Source organism: Juglans regia, chromosome 3, assembly GCF_001411555.2.
Source record: "Juglans regia cultivar Chandler chromosome 3, Walnut 2.0, whole genome shotgun sequence".
NCBI lineage: Eukaryota > Viridiplantae > Streptophyta > Magnoliopsida > Fagales > Juglandaceae > Juglans > Juglans regia.
In genome coordinates this window covers 12,984,649-13,005,568 of record NC_049903.1, presented here as the reverse complement: position 1 = coordinate 13,005,568, position 20,920 = coordinate 12,984,649, and the positions used below count along the sequence as shown (strand labels likewise).

At 35.2% G+C, this 20,920-nt stretch overlaps 1 protein-coding gene across 1 annotated transcript; it reads right to left on the bottom strand.

Annotated features, from left to right (window-relative positions):
- Positions 1 to 566: 566 nt before the first annotated feature.
- LOC108998024 lies at positions 567 to 9,530 on the bottom strand. The gene is made up of 9 exons (XM_018974447.2): positions 9,307 to 9,530; positions 6,855 to 6,922; positions 5,620 to 5,689; positions 2,896 to 5,453; positions 2,670 to 2,757; positions 1,763 to 2,571; positions 1,353 to 1,488; positions 952 to 1,229; positions 567 to 830 (listed from the first exon to the last, which is right to left on the bottom strand). The coding sequence occupies exons 3-4, from the start codon at positions 5,629 to 5,631 to the stop codon at positions 3,006 to 3,008; spliced, it is 2,460 nt and encodes an 819-aa protein (XP_018829992.2). The 5' UTR covers positions 5,632 to 5,689; positions 6,855 to 6,922; positions 9,307 to 9,530; the 3' UTR covers positions 567 to 830; positions 952 to 1,229; positions 1,353 to 1,488; positions 1,763 to 2,571; positions 2,670 to 2,757; positions 2,896 to 3,005.
- Between the last annotated feature and the right edge of the window lie 11,390 nt (positions 9,531 to 20,920).

Sequence of the window (20,920 nt, the reverse complement as noted above, 5' to 3'; positions counted from 1 at the left end):
ACATTTATCTAGTGAAATAGGGTTGTGACCATACAAGTGACTGGATAAAAAATCAGTTGAAAGATTATACCTTCTCCTCCAGTATCCTAACAAAGGATTTGCGGCCTGCTGTGTGGTTATTGGTTAGCTTCTTTCTATTCTCCTGATTTTGTCTTGACATTTTCTGCCATTAAAACACATTGTTAGCCAACACATTACATTATAAGATAGGAAAATCCTGACTTATTAACTATATAGAATTTTTATTTTGAATGGAAGTTCATATACCTTGAAGTCTTCACTTCCCCACCTTGCACACAGCTTATCCCATACGATGGGGTCGACCATGCTACCCCCAGATGACAACGCTTCTTCGTGAGTTTTGTATGATAAATACTTTTTGTGTAATTCGTGATGGAATGCATTGAACCGCTTACGTAGTTGCTTTGAGACTGCCAATCTATGATTCGCCATATCCCAATCCAACGCGAAGTCACCCTACATGAATGAACATTTCATTAATTGAGCCGATTATTCTACGCCACTTCCTTAATGTTCAAAATGAAATAACAACTGTCTTACCCGAACACGTTCAATCAACTCGTCCTTTTGAGCTTGTGGCACATCGGTCCATCTAGCATAACTAATGTCACAGAACTGTTTAACTATTTGCGTGATCCCTGTCGTGAACATGGATGCATTCTGACAACACGGCGCTGACTCACCGTCATTAATCTTCAACGACACTTTTCCAAACTTTCTTATCTTCTCAAACTCAGTGCACTTAGCAGGCCCACGCCTACGTTTGGGTTGTTCCTGGTTGGCTGCAGGGACTGTGGGGGCGGCTACATCTGTATAAACAACATAAAACAATTTGACTATTATGTGCGTATCATTTTTAATCTTTGGTGTTTACACATATATGGTTCTAGGACAACAATGATAGACATAACACGCAAATGCTATACGTACCAATATCCTCTATGTTCGGTTCAGGTTCTCTTATGGGTGAGGATTCTCTATTGGCATGGGGTGGGGGCTGAGGAATGGGACATGGGGGCTCCCATGGATGACTAGGAGGCTGCGTTGAGTCATCCGAGCCTGACTTATCCGCATCTGAATTTAGCTATGGTATGAACTGATACGAGCTCCTCGGGGTCGACGGGCTCTACATGAGTATGGGACAAATCTTCTAGCTCGAATACCTCTTCCAACACCTTTTCCTCGGGAACTTTCTCCCCTTGCAGCACCTGCATTTGTACGACATTATATTTCCGTTAAATTACGCTGCCACTGTACTTTGCAATGAACTAGGATGCAGGAAATATCCAAGAAACCTACTATAAGAAAGTACGTTGGGTTGAAATATCTACCTTGAACATTGATACTCGTCATTGCAAAGTAGACTGAAGATGGTAATGGTCCAGTTGGAGAGACTCAGTTATGGGCTCCTATTTCACGTCAATCTGGCCCCCAATTGAATGCGAGACCGAGTCTTTTTACCCCCACCTGAGATGCAATAATTTGATAATTTAGTGGTTACAGTTAAGTTAGAGATCCCAAAGAATAAATATAAGATTATAAGATAAACTTATCAAACTAATTTATAACAAAACATTAGAAGGCTATACTTGTAATTACAAACTTCAAACGAGCATAAAGTTGTAATTAGAATGCTATACTTGTAATTAGAAGGTTATACTTGTAATTCTTCGTACATTATCTATTGGCAACATGCCCATTAGTGAAATGAAACTAAGTGTCTTTTAGTGCATTAAAATACCTGATTGTTGTCTATTCTGAACCAGACTCATCATCTGTGTCTAATTCATCCTCATCTGAATATTCCCCATCAGCATAAGCATCTCCTGAACCAGAAGCAACTATGCCATCATCAATGAAGTTGTATGAATTGATGTCTTCGCTAGCCGGACCAGTGACTTCTAGTGCATCAATGGGGATAGGTTCGATATCATCCCTATTTAGTGGAGTTGACACCGGACATGCATCACATGAAAATGGTGCATATGTATATGATGGCTCATCTTCTTGATAGGCATCGTCATCACTTGATTCGCCATCAATAGCTTCTAACATCCTCAGCACCGGTGGAATGTCGTATACATTCCTATTCGTGTACTTCTGCACCACAAACCATCTCCCTTGGGCCCTTATATCTCTGATGTAAAAACACTGCGACGCCTGGCATGCCAACACAAATGGTTCATCCTTATGCCAAGTCCTGTCCATGTTGATACTGATCATATGGTTATCAACTCGTACCCCACGTCTTGGATCCCTCACGTCAAACCAATCACACATGAACAAGTACACTCGACGCTTCCCCATGTAGTGTAATACCACGATATCATTAATAACACCATAGAAGTCCACATTATTAGTACTTTCGTCACCAATGACCAACAGCCCTGAATTTTGTGTACGCCGCCGAAGTTCACGTTGTTTTGTATGGAATCTTTTGCCATTTATAATGCAAGCAGCATACGATGCGACATAACGTTCAGGACCACAAGCTAACGCATACAGATCAGCAGTCACATCAAGTGGGTTGGTGATATGCTGATCTTGAACCTAAAACATTATTGTTGGAAGGTAATTTCATTTAGTTTCTTAAACTTAGATGGAAAGATTCAGGTTCAATTAGTTAGGGAGGGAGCAAGCTAGCTTACACGTTTCTTGAACCAAGTTGGGAACTTAGTTTGATGTGTTCGGTCGGTACAATTTGGACTATGCACAACACATTTCTCGTAGTGCTCCCTGCATTGACAGGAGAACACATGAACATCCAATCAATTTACGCAAGTTACGTGTTGGGGGGCATACGATATAAATGGGTTGTCCCCAAAAAAAGACATAAGAAAATAAGTTTGAACCTTAGAGAGAATTGATGCTTACTTTAGGTAGGGTCCAATCTCATCGCAGTTGTTGAGGACGTACCAAGTGGCTTCTGTAAGGAGTTTATTTGATAATTGCAAGTTCGAAACCATGCCGATGGGCCGAACTTTCTAGTTGAAAATATTAAATCCTCCTATATTCTCCGCTTCTCCACCATCAATGTTGCGGTCCATTCGAGTAAACTTCGTCTCAATATCTTCGAGATACATTGAGCAAAAGGTCAGACATTTGATGTGAATGTAGGCTTCAGCTATTGAGCCTTCTGGGCGCGCCTTATTCTTAACATATCGCTTGAACTTACCCAGATACCTCTCAAATGGATACATCCACCTGTATTGTACTGGACCCCCAAGTATGGCCTCACGTGGTAAGTGGACAGCTAGGTGGATCATGACATCAAAAAAAGAAGGGGAAAATATCATTTCCAATTTGCATAGAATTGCGACGATATCAGTTTGGAGCTGGGATAGACGGTTAACATCCAAGGTTCGGGCACACAACTCCTTGAAGAAAGTGCTCATTTCAGTCAATGCCAAGGCAATATCAGTTCGTAAGTACCCCCCAACAGCAATAGGGAGTAGTCTTTGCATGAAAACATGACAGTTGTGACTTTTCAATCCTGAGATCTTGCAATCACGTATAGAAACACAGCGCGAGATATTGGAAGCGAATCCATCTGGAAATTTCACATTAGCCAACCATTCACAAAATTTATTCCTTTCATCACCGTGTAATGTGTACACTGCATGTGGCATTATAACATGTTCACCTTCATACTTCAAATGTAGTTCTTTTCTGAAGCCCAAAATCTCCAAGTCACGTCGAGAATTGATATTATCCTTAGATTTACCAGGAATGTTCATTAAAGTCCACAAGATGTTATCAGAAATATTCTTCTCAATATGCATGACATCTAGATTATGTCGAAGACGCAGGGTTACCCAATACGGTAGCTTGAAGAAAATGCTATACTTTGTCCAGTTCAACTCTTCAGCGGTGCGTTTTCTCTTTCGACGAGATTTTCCAAATTGCACATCCCCTATCATTTGTAATTGAGATAAAATATCAACTCCTTCTAAAACCCTTGGTGGTATGCGATGATCTTCTTTACCATTAAACAAATATTTTCTCCGCCTCCACACATGATCTGGCGGTAAGAAACGACGATGTCCCATATAACAATGTTTTCTACCATACTTCAACCAATTGGAGTCTGTGCCCTCGTTACAAGATGGACATGCCAATTTCCCTTTTGTTGACCACCCAGAAAGATTCCTGTATGCAGGGAAGTCATTGATTGTCCACATTAAAGCAGCATGCAACATGAATGTTTCCTTTGTGGAGGCATCATACGTAGGTACCCCATGTTCCCAAAACTCAAGCAATTCATCGATTAACGGTTGCAAGTAAACATCGATGTTATTACCTGCAGATTTTGGCCCAAGAATAATGAGGGATGTCATAAAGAACTGATCTTTCATGCATAACCACGGCGGCAAGTTATACGGGACTAGGATTACTGGCCAAATGCTATACGGTTTTGCCATGTTGTTGAATGGATTGAAACCGTCACTTGCCATCCCAAGCCTTACATTGCGAGCATCCTGAGCAAACCAACTATGTTCTTCATCAAATTTCTTCCAAGACTCTGAGTCTGCAGGATGTCTCATACTAGCCTCATCAGTCGGCCGTTGTTCTTTATGCCATCTCATATCACCTGCTATCTTTGCAGACATGAAGAGACGTTGCAATCTAGGCTTCAGAGGAAAATGCCGCAACACTTTTTGAGGGATAAGACGTGCCTTGTGAGTATTAGGCACCCACCTTGAAGCCTTACAAATAGGACATTCATTAAGATCAGCATTTTCCTTCCAGAACAAGATGCAGTCATTGGGACATGCATGAATTTTGTGGTAGTTGAAACCCAGGCCCCGCTCCAATGACCTTGACTCCTTATATGACTGTGGCAATTCAGCATCAGGGAAGGCAGACCGCAACAGATTAAGTAGCATATCAAACGACTTTATTGACCACCCACCGAGTGTCTTAATGTGTAACAACTTCACAATAAATGATAATTTTGAGAAATTTGTACAGCCAGGAAAAAGTGGACGTCGAGCATCCTCTAGTAGCTGGTCAAAAGATAAACTTGGGGGTGGATCTGGTATTGATCCACTAGTTGGCAATGGATTGGCATCATCTTGGGGAACATCAATGAATGTGCCTGACCGGATGTCATCTAACATATGTTCCATGTCATCGATGTACTCGTCAGCATAATCAGCAACATTATCGTCGTCTTCGTCATTAAAACTCCGTGTTTCCTCCTCCCCATGAAATATCCAATGTGTATAATTTGGATTGATCCCTTTAATAAACAAGTGACTCTCAACTTCAAATATAGGCAAGAAGACCATATTACGACATTCACGGCATGGACACCGAATGCGTTCTCTTCCCCCGGAATGGTTTCGTGCTAGGGTGAGGAAAGTGTTAACCCCCTCGGTGTATGCAGGCGAATGAAGTCGATTGGTCAAGTTCATCCAGCTTTTGTCCAACTAAGAAGGTTGAAAAGAATATATTAGAAAGAAGGATAACTTCAATTTAGCTATATGGAAGACGGGTAAAGAATATGAGAAAGTGCATTGGTGAGCAAAAGTGTACAACGGAGTCAAATGAACTTGCATGTGGAGAAGAAGAGAAGATGGCATAAACAATACTAACCGGGGTTGTCATGAAGATTGTTGTGGAGTGATGAATAGTTGATTGTGTTTATGCCAAGAGTAGTGAAGTGCTGTAGAAAATATATGTCATAATGTTAAACATTAGTCATATATGTGAACATTGTTGGTATAGGGCAGAAAGAAGGTGCATATAAAGATTTTCACTAGATGGTCCAGCTACACAAGAGTTTGAATTATTTTGGAGGTCATTTACTACACGTGTACTTGCTAGCTGAATATTATCGTTACTTGTGGAGGCATCATACGTAGGCATCAGTTGAAAGGTTATAAGAGAAGCTAGAAAGCTTTAATAATGTCATGTTTATCTTTTATTGTGATTTGTGCTGGGATTATCATTTATCTAACAAATGATAAGTTATCTTTGCCGGACACTAAGATATGGTTATTTAGAAAAGAAGTGTAGTAAATGAGATCTTATACAGCTGGGGAAGAATAATTTCTTATGGTTTATAATAATAATCTTGACTTATCAACTTGACTAGTCTTTTTGGTAATTTATCTTTAGGTTGAAGTATGCAACCTAAAATTTGCAGGCTAAACTTTTCCTACCTGAGATCTAAGAAGAAAGAATTAAGTTGTTAGGTAGGGAGAGGAAGATCTTTCTGAAGGTATTCCACCAAAACACACTACCTAAATAAGTAAATATATACATATATATATATAGAGAGAGAGAGAGAGCAACATATATATAGAGAGAGGTAGATATATTAGAGATCATTTATGTTAGTCGAACACATACGGCATGCATATGAGATGAGTAGTTGCCACTTCAATCAAATTCTGATCTTCACATCTAAAACAATTAATGTCATATTCTACTTTGATATCATAATTAGTGGAAAAAATCAGAAGAAAACAGAAAACCCAGATGCATTAAGGGAAAAAAGGGAAATTTTGAGGATTATGGTGCTTACGTGTTTGAGAAGAAGGAAAAAAAAAAAGAAAAGGAATAAGAAAAGGACAAGACATGATCGATTCTTTGGTTTGCCCGCCTCCCCCCACAAAAAATAAAAAATAAAAATAAAAATAAAAATAAAACATCAACTTTCTCAGAGATTTATAACGCATATAAATCAAAACCAAAAAGAAAAAAAAAAAAACGTATAATAATCCTATCAATACAACCTTTTTTCCTACATATTATAACTTTATAATTAATCTGAATGCATGCAGAACTTCTAAATACTGACAAATCTAATCTGAAAATTTTCTTACCCTTCTTAAGTTTGATGAAAAGCAGCTGAGTTTCGAATTTCGAGCTGAATTTCTTGGGCCACTTGCTCCTGCAATTCATGCACAAAAACTTTCACTTGAGCTAATCAAACCCTATAAATAGCAAGGAAAAATTATAATGATGCCAGGCATTCACCAGAGAGAGAGAGAGAGAGAACCGGTTCTTGGAGTAAAAAAACAATAGAAAAAGGCCTCAATTATGCTCTCATAAATCTGTATATATGCTGGTGAATACTCTTGGGCGACTAGCTAGCTAACATCGAGGCTTCATATATGGAAAACAATTTTTTATAATTTCAGTGGCCTGTGATATAAATAAATCATTTGAAAAGCTTCAAGATGGCTATCATAAATGGCCTATTATTGTTAAATTAAGTCGTACTTGTCATATAAAATATATTAAAGTCAAAACTACATATATATATATAAGGTTAAAACTTGTGCTGATCAACGTACGTAAAAATTGCAGTTTTGTTTTTTTTTTTTTGAGGGGGGGGGGGGGGGATAATTCTATATATATATAGAAATAAAGTGTTCAAATTCACATTAAAATTAATGTGGACAAAGTAATGTAGAAACTTCCAACCTTGGATAGGAATTATATCATATCTTAATTTATTTGGTGTAAGAGATCAAAAGACAGCTTGTAATAAGAGATCATGATATTCCAACCACTAAATCGTAGGATATTATGTAGGTAAGATAAATCAAATCTCATCATAAGGTAGCATAAGATGTGCAAATTGTATTTTACATGATTGGGCAAGAAGTGATGTAGTGGCCAAGGAACATTAATGCATTATCATTCGACCCAAGAAAATGCTTTGTAGTGATATAGAATCATAGATGTCCAAAGAACAAGGTCATGGCACACAAGAATTTATAGTACGTTTGTTTTGCGTCTCTATTTCCAAAAGGAAATATCAGTTGTAACCCTAATTTTTCTTAACGTAACGTGGTAATTATACATCACGTCCTTCTCATATGAACAAGCCTGGAATCTAGTCAAATCTGTCGCCATTTCATTATTTTTCTAGCAAACCATTTAATACTTTGTCTTATTTTGAAAATGAGAAACAAAAGCCTTACAACGTACAGTAGGAATGTATGCAAAGCTATAAACATACGTATAGTAGCTCGCTAGCTCGATATGTAGGAAATATTTTATTGTCTACTCTCGGTAAACCGAACTAAGGTGTACTATGCCACCCGTAATGATTAGTGGCATAGTGAATCCAAGGCGAGATTCACAAACCAGACGTCTTGACTTTGAGATTCCGCAATATTCACACTCTTGGAGTCATGATCTGTTGGGAGAATCTCTGCTTGAATTATCAAATGCACACTTGTAAAAAAACTTCTAAAAAGTAGAATAAGGTAGCAATATCCCTTCATTGATCCAATTTTAAATCTTCATGGGCAGTCCCATCCTAATTCTTAACCCATCAACAACTTTCTCATTGACAGAGACTAATCGATGAACTTTAAAACAAGGAAAAGAAGGCTAACTTTGTCCACCATTAATGGGATATGTCTCTAAGTCAAGATAGGGACTAATCCTGTAAGTACAGCAAGGATCTCAACCATCAGTTGCAAATCATCATTTCATGCACCACTTTTGTCCTAAATATGCAGTTCATTGCATTAGTGGCGCCTTTTGGACAAAATTATTTTACTATATGATCATAAGGAAGATGATTAATTAATTAGAGTTAGAAGTACATCTACATGTTGCCATACATGTTATTGGAAGCTAGCTAGCTAATTTCCTGCAATCCAATCAAGAAGAAGAAAGAAGAAAAAAAAAATAAAAAGGGTGCTGCTACTCTATCCCTCAAAGTAATTACTTTGAGGGATAAGTTTAAAAATGACATGCTTATTTGGGACTGACTTTTGTTGTTTTATTTTTATTGGTTTTCAAAATTTTGAATGGGGAATGAAAACAAGGAGTTACATTTGGATGTATTCATGCACTAATTAGTATTAAGATTTTCTTACAGCCCAGATATGAAGACTACAGTTCTTAGGTCTTTGCAAGCATTCCCACTACTTACAGATAGAATAATCTACAGTTCATATGCTTACTTATACACATTTAGATCAAGACAAACTCACATATGGTCAAGTAGAAATCAACTGTGAACCCATAAAGAAAACAATCGGTATAGGCCTAAACACGTACAATTATTATGAGCACCTTCTACACCATAAAATTTTTTTTAATCTCATTCCCACAAAATTATAAAGTCACTAAAGACACTATATAACAATGTGTAACACGAAATTACAAAGAAAACAAAGTCGAAATTAGGGTGAAATTAGGGACACAGGGGCTCGATTCCGGAACTTCTAGTGTGAATGGAAAACATTTCTCATGACCTAATGCACCCAAATCATAGTAATGAAAAACGAAAATAGAGAAAGAGAAACTCACTAGGGATCTGCAGATGACGGCGGCACTGGGCAATCGGAAACCGCTTTGCGAAGACGAGAGCGCGAGAGAGATGGATGGAGACCAACTTGCTGAAATACAAGCTCACCGGCGTCGGCGAGGCGGCGAGATGGTGGCGAGATGGGCACCGGAGTCGACAATCGCAGTCGAGAACAGCAGAGAGGGTGAGAGAAAGGGGGCGGGAACTGGGACAAATCGCGAAGGGGGGAAAGTTTTGGGTAGGGTGGGAGAAATAAGGCGCCCGCGGGGGAATATTAATTTTATTCATATTTGCGGCGCTTAAATGTCGCCGCAATTAACAAATAATTGGCCGCAATTAACTGGCCATCTATTTTACGCTGACAACGTCGACTATTGCGACGAAAATATACGCCGCAAAAAAGAGATGTTGCGTCGATTATTCACTTTCGACGAAAACTAAGTGCTGCTACAGTTAACGACACCTATTGAGTCGAAAAAATATCGCTGCAATAATATAAAATCGCCGCAAAAAATAAAAGTGAACATCAGATTGCGAATTTGAGCTGCAACTCAGCGACGGCATGGAAATCGCTGCAAATACTAGCTTTTAGCGGCGATTATAGTTGCGGCGATATTAAAAACGCTGGAAATGACTCTTTTTCTTGTAGTGGCTCCACCCATTATGACACGTACAAATTACAATCCATTTCGCCTGCAAACTTCTATTTGAACTACCTGCATGCATACATCATTGATGACGACTTCATGACCTTCGATTTGTCCCTTATCATGTTAAGGAATAGCTCTTGGAATTATTTGATTTGTCGTAGCCAGAAATCATGCTGCTCCACTTTATTATATTATATAGATAATCATCAAGAATTGGATTATAGCCACGTTTTCTACTGCGCGCCTAAGCGAAAAACATTATTCAGTGGATGAAAACATAAATCATCAGGCGTGACGCATGCATACAATCACGCAACTGGTCATGCTATTCATTATTTTAATTTTTATGGTTCTATCATTATTTTATAATAAAATAGATAATAATTAAATGATGAGATTATTTATTATATTTTATTTTTAAATTTATTATCTAATATCATAATAAAAAAAATAAATGATGAATATTTTTTTTCTTATCGAAAGCATGATAAGTAGGTCGGTCGTATGGACACAATTAATTTTGATCAAGACACATGCATGCATGGCTTTCTGGCCTAGCTCCTTAATGCATGGATCGATATATGCAGCTATATATATATATATATATATATATATATATATATATATTAGATCTTAAATATTGCATGCGCGCATGCAAAGATTGAAAGTTAGCCGCAAAATAGATGCATGCTGCAGCTAAGAGCGGAAAGAACTTTCCTCCTTAGTGGACTCACGAGCTAATGGATTAATTAATTAGCGGGCAATATGTGTGCATGTTTTATTAATGTGAACGAAAATTGTCTTATGTTGCGGCGATAGAATTAGTGCTGTGGCTAATTCATCATCTCTCATTATTTATAATTCCACTGTCTTCCATTTACATCAAATCGTTAAAGAGCCATATTTTCAAACAATTCACGTGCATGACGTTGAACATTATAAGAATATTGTACGGCATCATTATTCCAAATAATATCAATGAAAAATGGCTCTTAGAATTATAAGTAGCTAGTCTTAACTAAAGATTACAAACTGAACGGAATACATTAGATATTAATCAGGTTTTGATGATGATCTCTTACCACCAGCTAGGAGGCGCGCGCGGCCGCATATATATATAAATTAATCTTTTAAATAATATTTAAAATATTCATTTCGTAATGATTAATTTATGATTGAATTAATGTTTCAGATGATTATAACAAAATATGCATATCTTCATGTATAAAATATTATGTGTGAAAAAATTTTCGTATATTAACCCATAGCACATGTAAAAAGATCGATCGAGAAACCAAATGATTTTTTTCATCATAAATTTTCTCCTCTTTATAATACTTGTCTTTTTTTTTTTTTTTTTAAATGAATAAGCCATATTATTCAACTTATAATCTCAATAGATGAATACATGAAGGGAGACCCTCCAAAATAATGCTCTCTTTAGAGAGTTTAAGTGCATCCTTGACTAATACATGAGCCATAGTATTTAAAGTCCTAGGGACATAGTGAACTAACCACTGCTCCATCTTCAACAAAAAATTTTTTGACATCATTGAGAATCATCCCAGTTGATTTGACCCACTTCTGGTTTGAACCATTAAGATCCAACACAACTTGCTGTGCATCCCCTTCTAGCATTATAAGAGTTAAACCCAACTATTGACACAGAATAACATCTTTAAGAGCAGCTAATGATTCAGCCAAATGAGAATCTGGAAACTAGTCTTTTTGTGATTTGAGTGAAGCCACCCCCTTGCCCTCCCAATCTTGAACCATTAACTACAACAGAAAGGGTCTTTTGGGACGAAAATTTTCATCCTAAAAGACAGGCATTTCGTCCCAAAAAATGTTTTGGGATGAAAAACAAATCGCCTCAAGCTTGTGCCAACAATACTGTACCAAAAGGTATATTGGGATGAAAATCACCATTTCATCCCAAAAAATATATTTTGGGACGAAATTGAAGGAAATCAGGAATTTCTTTTGTCACAGTTGAAATTTGTCCCAGAATATCGTTCGAATGGAAACAATTTTAAGTTCGAACAGTAGTAATATGTTCGAACAAACATGAATTCGGTCGAACGGCATGAACGTAACTTTGCGTTTGAACGGTAAAGGGTCAGATCGAACGGTATATTGGTTCGAACGATATAAGTTATGTTCGAACACTTCGGAGATAAATGACGTTTGAACGTTATGTGATCGTTCGAACTCGACGAAAATAAATTGCGTTCGAACATTATGTTACCGTTCGCGTTTGAACGTTATTTGTTCATTCGAACGATACCTATTTTATTTAAAGTCAATAATAGAAAACCAAATAGACATTCATAATATTTGAAAAAATACTCTAGAAACTGTTTAATGCTCACAAAAGTTTTATAATAAGTGCGAACAAAATAAATAACCGTGAGATGGGCATTATTCATACATAGATAGATAATCCCAAAATCTGTATGCAAAAAACCATCAGTTGCTTGGAGGCCTGTATTGTTGCATAAGTTGCTGCATTTGGAGTTGCATCTGTCTTCTAAACTCTTCTTGTTGTTCTTCATGTTGTTTAAGGTGCATCTTCATATCTGCTTGTTTTGCCAGTTGAGCCTCTACTCATGCTGCATTGCAATCAATTTTTCGATTCTAGAATTCGCATTCTCTAGCGCTATAGAAGTCATAGATGCATTCCCAAAAGAAGAAGAAGAGGGAGAAGGCTTTACACAGCGACCCAAACCCCTCAAATATCCTGAATGTTGACTCAGGAGTTGTGTAAAAATATCAATATCACTAGTTGATGAATTTTGATCTGATGCAAATTCAGCACGTAGGGCAAACATTTTATCCTAGACATATATAAGATAAAAAATTAATATCATCATAAATACTCTAATATATTTAATGAAAACTTGTTATAATACTTACATAATTTTCACGAGCATCAAGATGAGTCCATTCTCCATTACAATCAGTGTGTGATGTAGCATATAATTTTGTTAGATCATAATTGGTATCTGAATTTTGCTACAATAAATGTGTTAAGATATAAGTCATTATGATTTATCCAAATAATTAACCATATCCAATAAAAAAAAATAGCAATACCAATTTCTTAGAGAGACGATGGAAATATCTTAAGCCTGCATGATGACTAATTTTTAATTTTGATCTATTTGATTTGTTTATAGAACTTCACTCCTGCAAATAAATTGAAAATATTATGAAACGAAATGACAAATAGGACAAGTAAAATAATTAAATTTAATTATACCTGATATGATGGATCCTTAAACATGTCACAAAGATTTTCCCACTCAGAAGGTCGGACATCCTGGAAAGAATGTTGGCGTGTATCTTCATTCTTCTCAAACTTATTATAATGCTCATGACGCCTCGTCTTATATTTGCGGAATGCATTACCCATAAACTCTTCCACAGTCTTACGCTCCTCTCTACGATTTCATGTTGCTATATAATGCATCATGTTCCACTACAACAAATAGACTTTTTTGGGAAGATTTGTTTTTGGACGAAATAAAAATCATCCCAAGAAATGAGTTTTAGGGATGAAATTCTAAAAACTGATGTCAGTCATTTACTTATTGAACCATCAATATTACATTTGAACGTAATATTTAGGGACGAAAAAGTTTATCTCCAATAAAATTATCGGTTAAACGTGTACTAAATTGTTCGATCATAAAAGAAATAACAATTCAAACAATATTACGATCAAACGAAAAACTGGCAGGATAAGTTGATAAATTTAAAGGGAATTTGACTTACCATTCGAACAATTCATTTGCATGTTCGAACGACCAAAATATAGTTCAAATGGAAAATATGGCGGGATTGATGAATAAATTTTTGGCGAGAGTGGAAAATCCGTTTGAATTGGCTTATGACATGTGATTACATTCCTTTTGTATTTGTAAGGTTGGTGCAGGAACCATACAAATTGGCTTATAACATGGTAAATTTTCTTACGAATTTGTGACAGTATCGAAGCCAATGGTCGAGAGTTTCACTATGCAAATTTCCTATACTTGCACAAAGAGCAAAGGCTACAGAGATTTTGTCTTCTTACATGGGTCTTTTTACATACAACTACATGGGCATGATGGTTACAAGTTTTAAAAGAATTGATTTTCACCAATGTGAAAGTTGAATTTAGTTCCAACTATTGGTACAGTAGATAAAGTGGTCATGGTAATGATTGGTAATGATTGAGATAGATGGTTTTAACTTGAATTTAGATCTTTTATGTAAATTGTTTACATTAGAAATGATTATGCTAAATTTGTATGAAATGAATTGTTTGGTTTAATGGAAATGTTTGGCTTAAGCCTAGGTTCTAGGTAGACCCCAATTCTGAAACCCTTTATATGCTCTGTTCTGTTTACATATATGCTCTGTTCTGTTTGCATATATGCTCTATTCTGTTTGCATCTCTAAATTCTTAATATTGCTTTAAGTGTAGTTGTAGTTTTAGCCATGTTGGTGAAAGACTTGTTCATAAAGCAACCCATGGTGTGTAACGAAACATATGTGTTCTGTGAACTTGCAAGATGAAACAAAGAACCTAAACAATCGTCAAACTCTTTCATTGAGAAGATCAAAATCAAACTCAGAATACAATCTTTCTTGAAAAATTGTTCTTCTTTCTTTTTCAGCATTCACTGAACCTTTGGTCGAAATAAGAAATATTTATTTATCAAGCATCTATCAAGCATTTATTTAACAAATATTTATTAATGTAAATTACTTATACTAAAAAACTATTAATAGTTTAGTTTTTTTTAAAAATGTAATGGAGACCACAATAAAGGGGTGTGTTAATATAAGACATTTTAAATAGCTTATGAAAAATGTTAGTTCTTCGTCTAGATTTTATCATATCTTGTTGCTATTGCCACCAATAAGGAAAGCACAGTGTTTAGAAGCCAATTCTGGCATGCTAGGATTCAAATTATTCTTAGTACCAACAAGGAAAATACATGATATTTACATCCCTAACTATCTAACAAGAGTTTGAGAAATAAAATAAAATAATATTCAATTAAGACTGTATATAACATTACTTTAAAGTAATCCTGCTACACACCATTAAATTCAATACTAAAACCTGTTTGATTCATGTGTGGAGACCGTGTTAGGTTCACTGATTGTTGTCATATAACCAATAAGGGAAGTCCCAATATTAGAGAAATTCGTGGAATCGCTCGAGCGAAATGTCGAGTGTATATCGAGTGAAAATTTACATATCCTGTCTCGCTTGAGCCCACTGTTTTAAAGTTTTTAGTGATACAGTTAGTATTAGAGCAACTAGATATCAAATTGGTACTTTGAGAATGCCAAGTAGTAATCAACAACAAAGGGCGCAATAAAATTAGATGTAATATTATATATGAAAGAAATAGATAGTACAGTTAATGAGAGTGAGTATGCTCTATCATTTCACACAAACTAATTTTCAATATTGCTTGCTCACATCGTAGTTTTGCTCAGCCACGATCCAATCAAATTGTTTGTTAGTGATGGCAAGAACATTAAGAGGATGCGTACGGGCAAGAGGTGGAGGGTTCAAGAGGTCTGGACGTGCATTAATGAGATAAGAAGAATCACAGCCACAATCGAGTCTATTTTCCAATCACTCCCACCAATTCCACAGACACTGATGGACAACAGCACCTCCTTATCAAATGACTCAACCCAATCATCAAATGTGGTTTGTGAAACTGAATTTTCGGATGTGGGGGTAGAAACAGGTACTTTGATAGCATTACTTGAATTGAGTTTGCTCTTAATTTCATTGCATAATATATAGTAATGACATACTTGTTCTAAGGGGAAATTGCTTTTAGCATCTGCGAGTAAGAAGCGTGGTCGGGGACCGGCAAAGAGCACAAAGTTTGACAACCTCCAAAAGATTGGACCAATTCCTTTACTAATCAAGGACAAAGATTGTAAGGTGTCATGTGAGAACGCGACTATGTTTTCTGGAAGGGTAACTAACATCTATAGTCAAGCGTCAAGCTAATATGAGTTACCATTGTTGGAATCATGTGCTTGAGGATGAGAAGGAAGGGCTGTGTAATCGCATTCGGGTAAGAAAAGCTCATTTCATGCTATTAATGGGATGTGCAAATTAGAACACTAGGGATGCTAATTATCTTTCTTTGTTTGTATCCTAGGCTGATTTTATATTATAATCGGAAAATAATAATCATCGCAGGACAGTGACTCTACAACTACGCAAGCGATTCAATTCGTTCCATTATGAGCTCCATAGAATCTACAGAGGTTATGAATCTCATAAAACAGCACTAGCAGAAGGTACTGACAAGGTAGATGAAGATGTTTGGCAAAAGTTATGTATGCGATGGGGTAATAAGGAATTGAAGGTAATGGTGATGTCTTAATGATATTAACTTTTAAATTTTGCAAACTTCGAATCAAGGCAGCAAGTGTGGCACAATATATTGTGCTAATATATATTTGTTTTTGTGTTTATAGATTAACAATTCTATATTGTTTGCAAGATAGAATTGTGTTGTAATATAGAGATATTTTGTGTTTCATGTATAATCTCCACCGGGCATTCTCATTGCAAAATAAGGACAATAGGCAGCTACTACGAACTAACCATATAGCTAGCAGGAAATCTTTTGCAAGACTATTAGAATAAAAGGTAACAAATGGCCTATTAGTTTAATCGATCACCATAGAGAATGGCCTTGATGTTTCCATGTATATGCTTTCACCTAGCTGATATAATAGCATTTTGCAGTTGCAGAGTGAGAGTGTGCACAACCTGGTTGATTTCTTTAAGGAGTCCCGTTGGTTAAAAAAGAGGAATAAATTTGTAATGGACATGACTGAAGATTTCTATGTGAGTAACAGTAACATTGGGCAGTTGTGTGCTTTTTATAAATTGAACTTAGAGTTATGCTTATTTTTTATATTGGTTATCATCTTCTTCATGATTAAAGAAATTTTTATGCATTTTTGTTGAAGAATAAAATGGTGGAAAGGCTAAATGCAATGGACTAAGAGAATTGAACTCGAGAGGCAGCAGCACTGATTTTTAAGGAGGTTCTTGGGCATATAACTGAAGCAACCTGGACAAATGGAGTGAAGAAAGCACTCAACTTCCACTGTTTAGCCTGGTACATGGGTTATGTGCTCTTCCTTGATTGTATAAAAGTTGTCCCCCACATATGTATATATATCTAGCTTGCACCATGGTTGACTGAAGAACACTTATCATGATGTCTTGTATATTTTGACATGGCTTTATGGAGTGTGGACAAAAGGTATGATGTCTAGTATTATGGGTACATTAATGCAATATATGCATGGGTACATTAATGCAATATATGCTTTAATATATATGCTTGGACATATATATATATGCTTGGTCTCTAAATATATAATTAAACTTGGATATTAAAGTTATGTCTAGTATATTGGTAAGTGGCTACAGGGATATAAGTAGCAGTCTCATTCCACAAAACTACAGTAAGACGGAAAAAAAAAACCTATGTTGATCAATTGAGCCACCAATAATTGTCTAACATTAGAATGTTAGTAAGTCATCATGATCATCAGTTTTAGGATATAAAAATTGATCAAATTGTATTTTCTTTCCAGCAATTTTGTTGGAAACCATTTATCCCCATAACAAAGTTTTACTCAATCCCTAATTTTTTCCAGTCCACTACAATCAATTTGTGATGAAATTCTTGCAAAAAGGACATAAAATTTGTGATGCTAACAAATTCGGCTAAATGTAATTCATTTGTATTTGCGACAAGGTAATAAGCGCCACAAAAACAACATTGTTTGAGGCAACAAATTTACCATTTCTGTCATTAGTTCCAGGGACGCAATAGTTCGGTTTCCAGCAAAATGTTTATATTTGCGGCACCACTATGTAGCCATAAATATAACTGACATTTATCTATAATTCGCTGCCATTTGCGACAAGGTAATATGTGCCACAAAAACATTATTTGCGGCATTATCATTATTTACGACAATACTTTCTTTGTCGAAAAAACTATTTTCACGCAAACAATTTATATGGCATAAATAGTTAGTCACAAATATATTTCTAAACTGCGTGGACGACCTTTTGTGTAACACGAATAGCACATTTGTGAAGACTTTGTCGACACAAATAGTAAATAATTGCAGCAATATATATTAGCGACCATAAAAGAAGCTCACAAATAATATTTTGTTGCGACGATATTTTACATTTACGTCACAAAAATAATGACGCAAATGTATTTTTCTCTACCATCGGCTTCTGCTTATGTTGGATTCTTCCCATAATGGCGGCGATATATTTCGTTGCAAATATGAGGGTTTTTGCGATGTACACAAATTTTGACGTGATAAACCTTTTGAGACGCGTTAATAGCGTCCACGTTTTGTCGATTGGATTTGAACAAAAATAATTATTGGCATCGCTTTTTTTAACTTTCGTGTCGATTTAATGCGATGCAAAAGGTCGTTTTTGTTGTAGTATATATATATTGTCGGTTCTCGCCAAGTACTGCATGCATGCATGCCAATCAATTTCTTAATAAAATAATAATTCAAATCAAGAAACCCTACCATATCAAGAATTAGAGCATCCGCCGGATCATTGGTTGGACGTTTACCTTAATTTTCCTAATTAAGTTCCATTTTTCCTAGCTATAAGAACAACAACAGCGTTTTTATTATTAGACTTTAGTGAGTATGCACATGCCATTGGGAAAAAAAAATAGTTTGAATAAGATTAGTTTAGTCTAGATTCACTTCCTGTTTGAACTGGACTCTTTGGATTCACACCACGTGAGGATAATCTAAGGAATTCGGTTCGGATTCCTAACATCATATTCAGTACCCTTGTTGTTCTTCCTTTTTCATAGTCAATGCATGAAAAAGTTCATGATAATTATACCACTAATTTCTATACCTAGACACGCATGCTTAATATTATAGAAGACCAGATCATATAGTTCATGACAATTATACCACGTTACAATTCAAAGATCATATTAGATTTTCTATTGAAAATATAGAAGATCGATGTTGAATCACAAATATTAATTCATATTTGTCCGTCCACGTGGCAAAAGTTTCAAGATATTAAAGCTTTTGAAAAAAAAAAGCTTTGATTCATCATGTTTCTTGACAAGAGCAGTGCTCGAAAGTCTACCGAACAGGTAAAAAGTATTTTTTTATTTTTTATTTTTTTATTTGATGTATTTTTTTAATCATCATAAATATTTATAATAAAAATTTATAATATTATTAAAAAATACTTTCTTAATCATTAAATAAAATAAAAAAAAATTTCGAGACATATTTTCGAAACAAATTTTCGAGACATTTAACATTTCTGTTCTTGACAAATCGTTATGGAGACATGACTCTGGCCCACCAATATAATTAGTATCAGTGCTAATTAGGGACTAGTAATTAATTTCAAGCTATGGTACGAATTCATCCTGATTAATGAAGAATTAATAATGAATATAATTCTTCCCTATATAATCCTTTTTCTTTAGTTAGTACTAATTCATCAATTAAAGATCAATTTTTTTGTTGATAATATATTATAGACTTATATTACAAGATCATCATCAAATTAGTTACTGCATGGTCATCTAATTTCCAATCTCGATACTCAATATATATGCATATATATATATATATATATATAATTGGTCAATTAATAACCCATGTTTTTTGTTTTTCTCACGTACGGTGGTACGTACTTAATTATACTGGTGGCCGTTATATTTGTGGCTCGAAACTAAAACTTACTTTTAGTATAAGTATGAGGTACGAAATTTACGATAAAAAATACTGTTTATAAATATATGCATTCTTCCTATCATCTTAATCTTTTTCTTATGTTAAAAATGTAGGAGAAAGTAAAAAGAAGATGGAGTTTTCTCTACAAAAATGATGTACATGTCCTGATAAATTCTCCTGACGGTGGATCCGACTCACTTTTTATTTATTTTTATTAAATGATTAAAGAAATATTTTTTAATAATTTTATAAATTTTATAAATATTTAAATGTATAAAAAATATATGAAAAAAAAGAAAGTATTTAAATTTCTCGAAAGATAATGTCGGGCTACATTCTCGATAGATGTAACACGACTTTTTGATCTATCATCCTTAGTCTAATGTTGGGAAAATGTCAAACCTACCGCCTTTTAACTTTCGGTATTTACTTTTTGTCAATCTTTTATTAAACAAAAAATCTATTCAACCTCCTATTATTTATACAATCTCTACATTTCATATTATTTTTAATTTTTATTATTTTTTTCTTTTATTAAATATTTATTATATGAATAATGAATAAAAAATTTGAAATAATTTAAAAAGAATAAATTCAAAAAAAAATTTTAAAAAAATATTAAAAATTTAAAAAATTTAAAAAAATGTGAAGTGTGAAGTGTGATGGAGGTTGTGTAGCAAAGCTCTTTATTAGAACTTTACTGTTGTGGGTCCAAATTAAACAGGATTGATCATCCCTGTCCCTCGCAACAAAAATGAAATGGATAGGCCAATTAGACGTTGATGTACCATGTATCCGTGAGACCTGATCCACGTGGCCCATCTCCTATTGATTTCCACCAGTTGGGTAGACTTCCTACAAGTATTGGAATTAGATGTCATCATGGATCATGATTTCGTTTTTGACTAATCCCTAACTTTTCGATCGGAAACGTGGATTGTCTGTAAAATAATAAACTCATCAATCAGTAGGAGTACTACATGAGACTTTTCAACTCTCTCTCTCTCTCTCTCTATATATTGTATTATTCACTTTATGAAAGGCTAGCTATCTAGGAGTACGTTTGATAATTATTACGCACGTTTTTAAACGTCTATGGAATTAAGCTCATGTGTACGTATGTGTGGCTACCTAGCTAGGTAGCTCAAAATCCATGCGT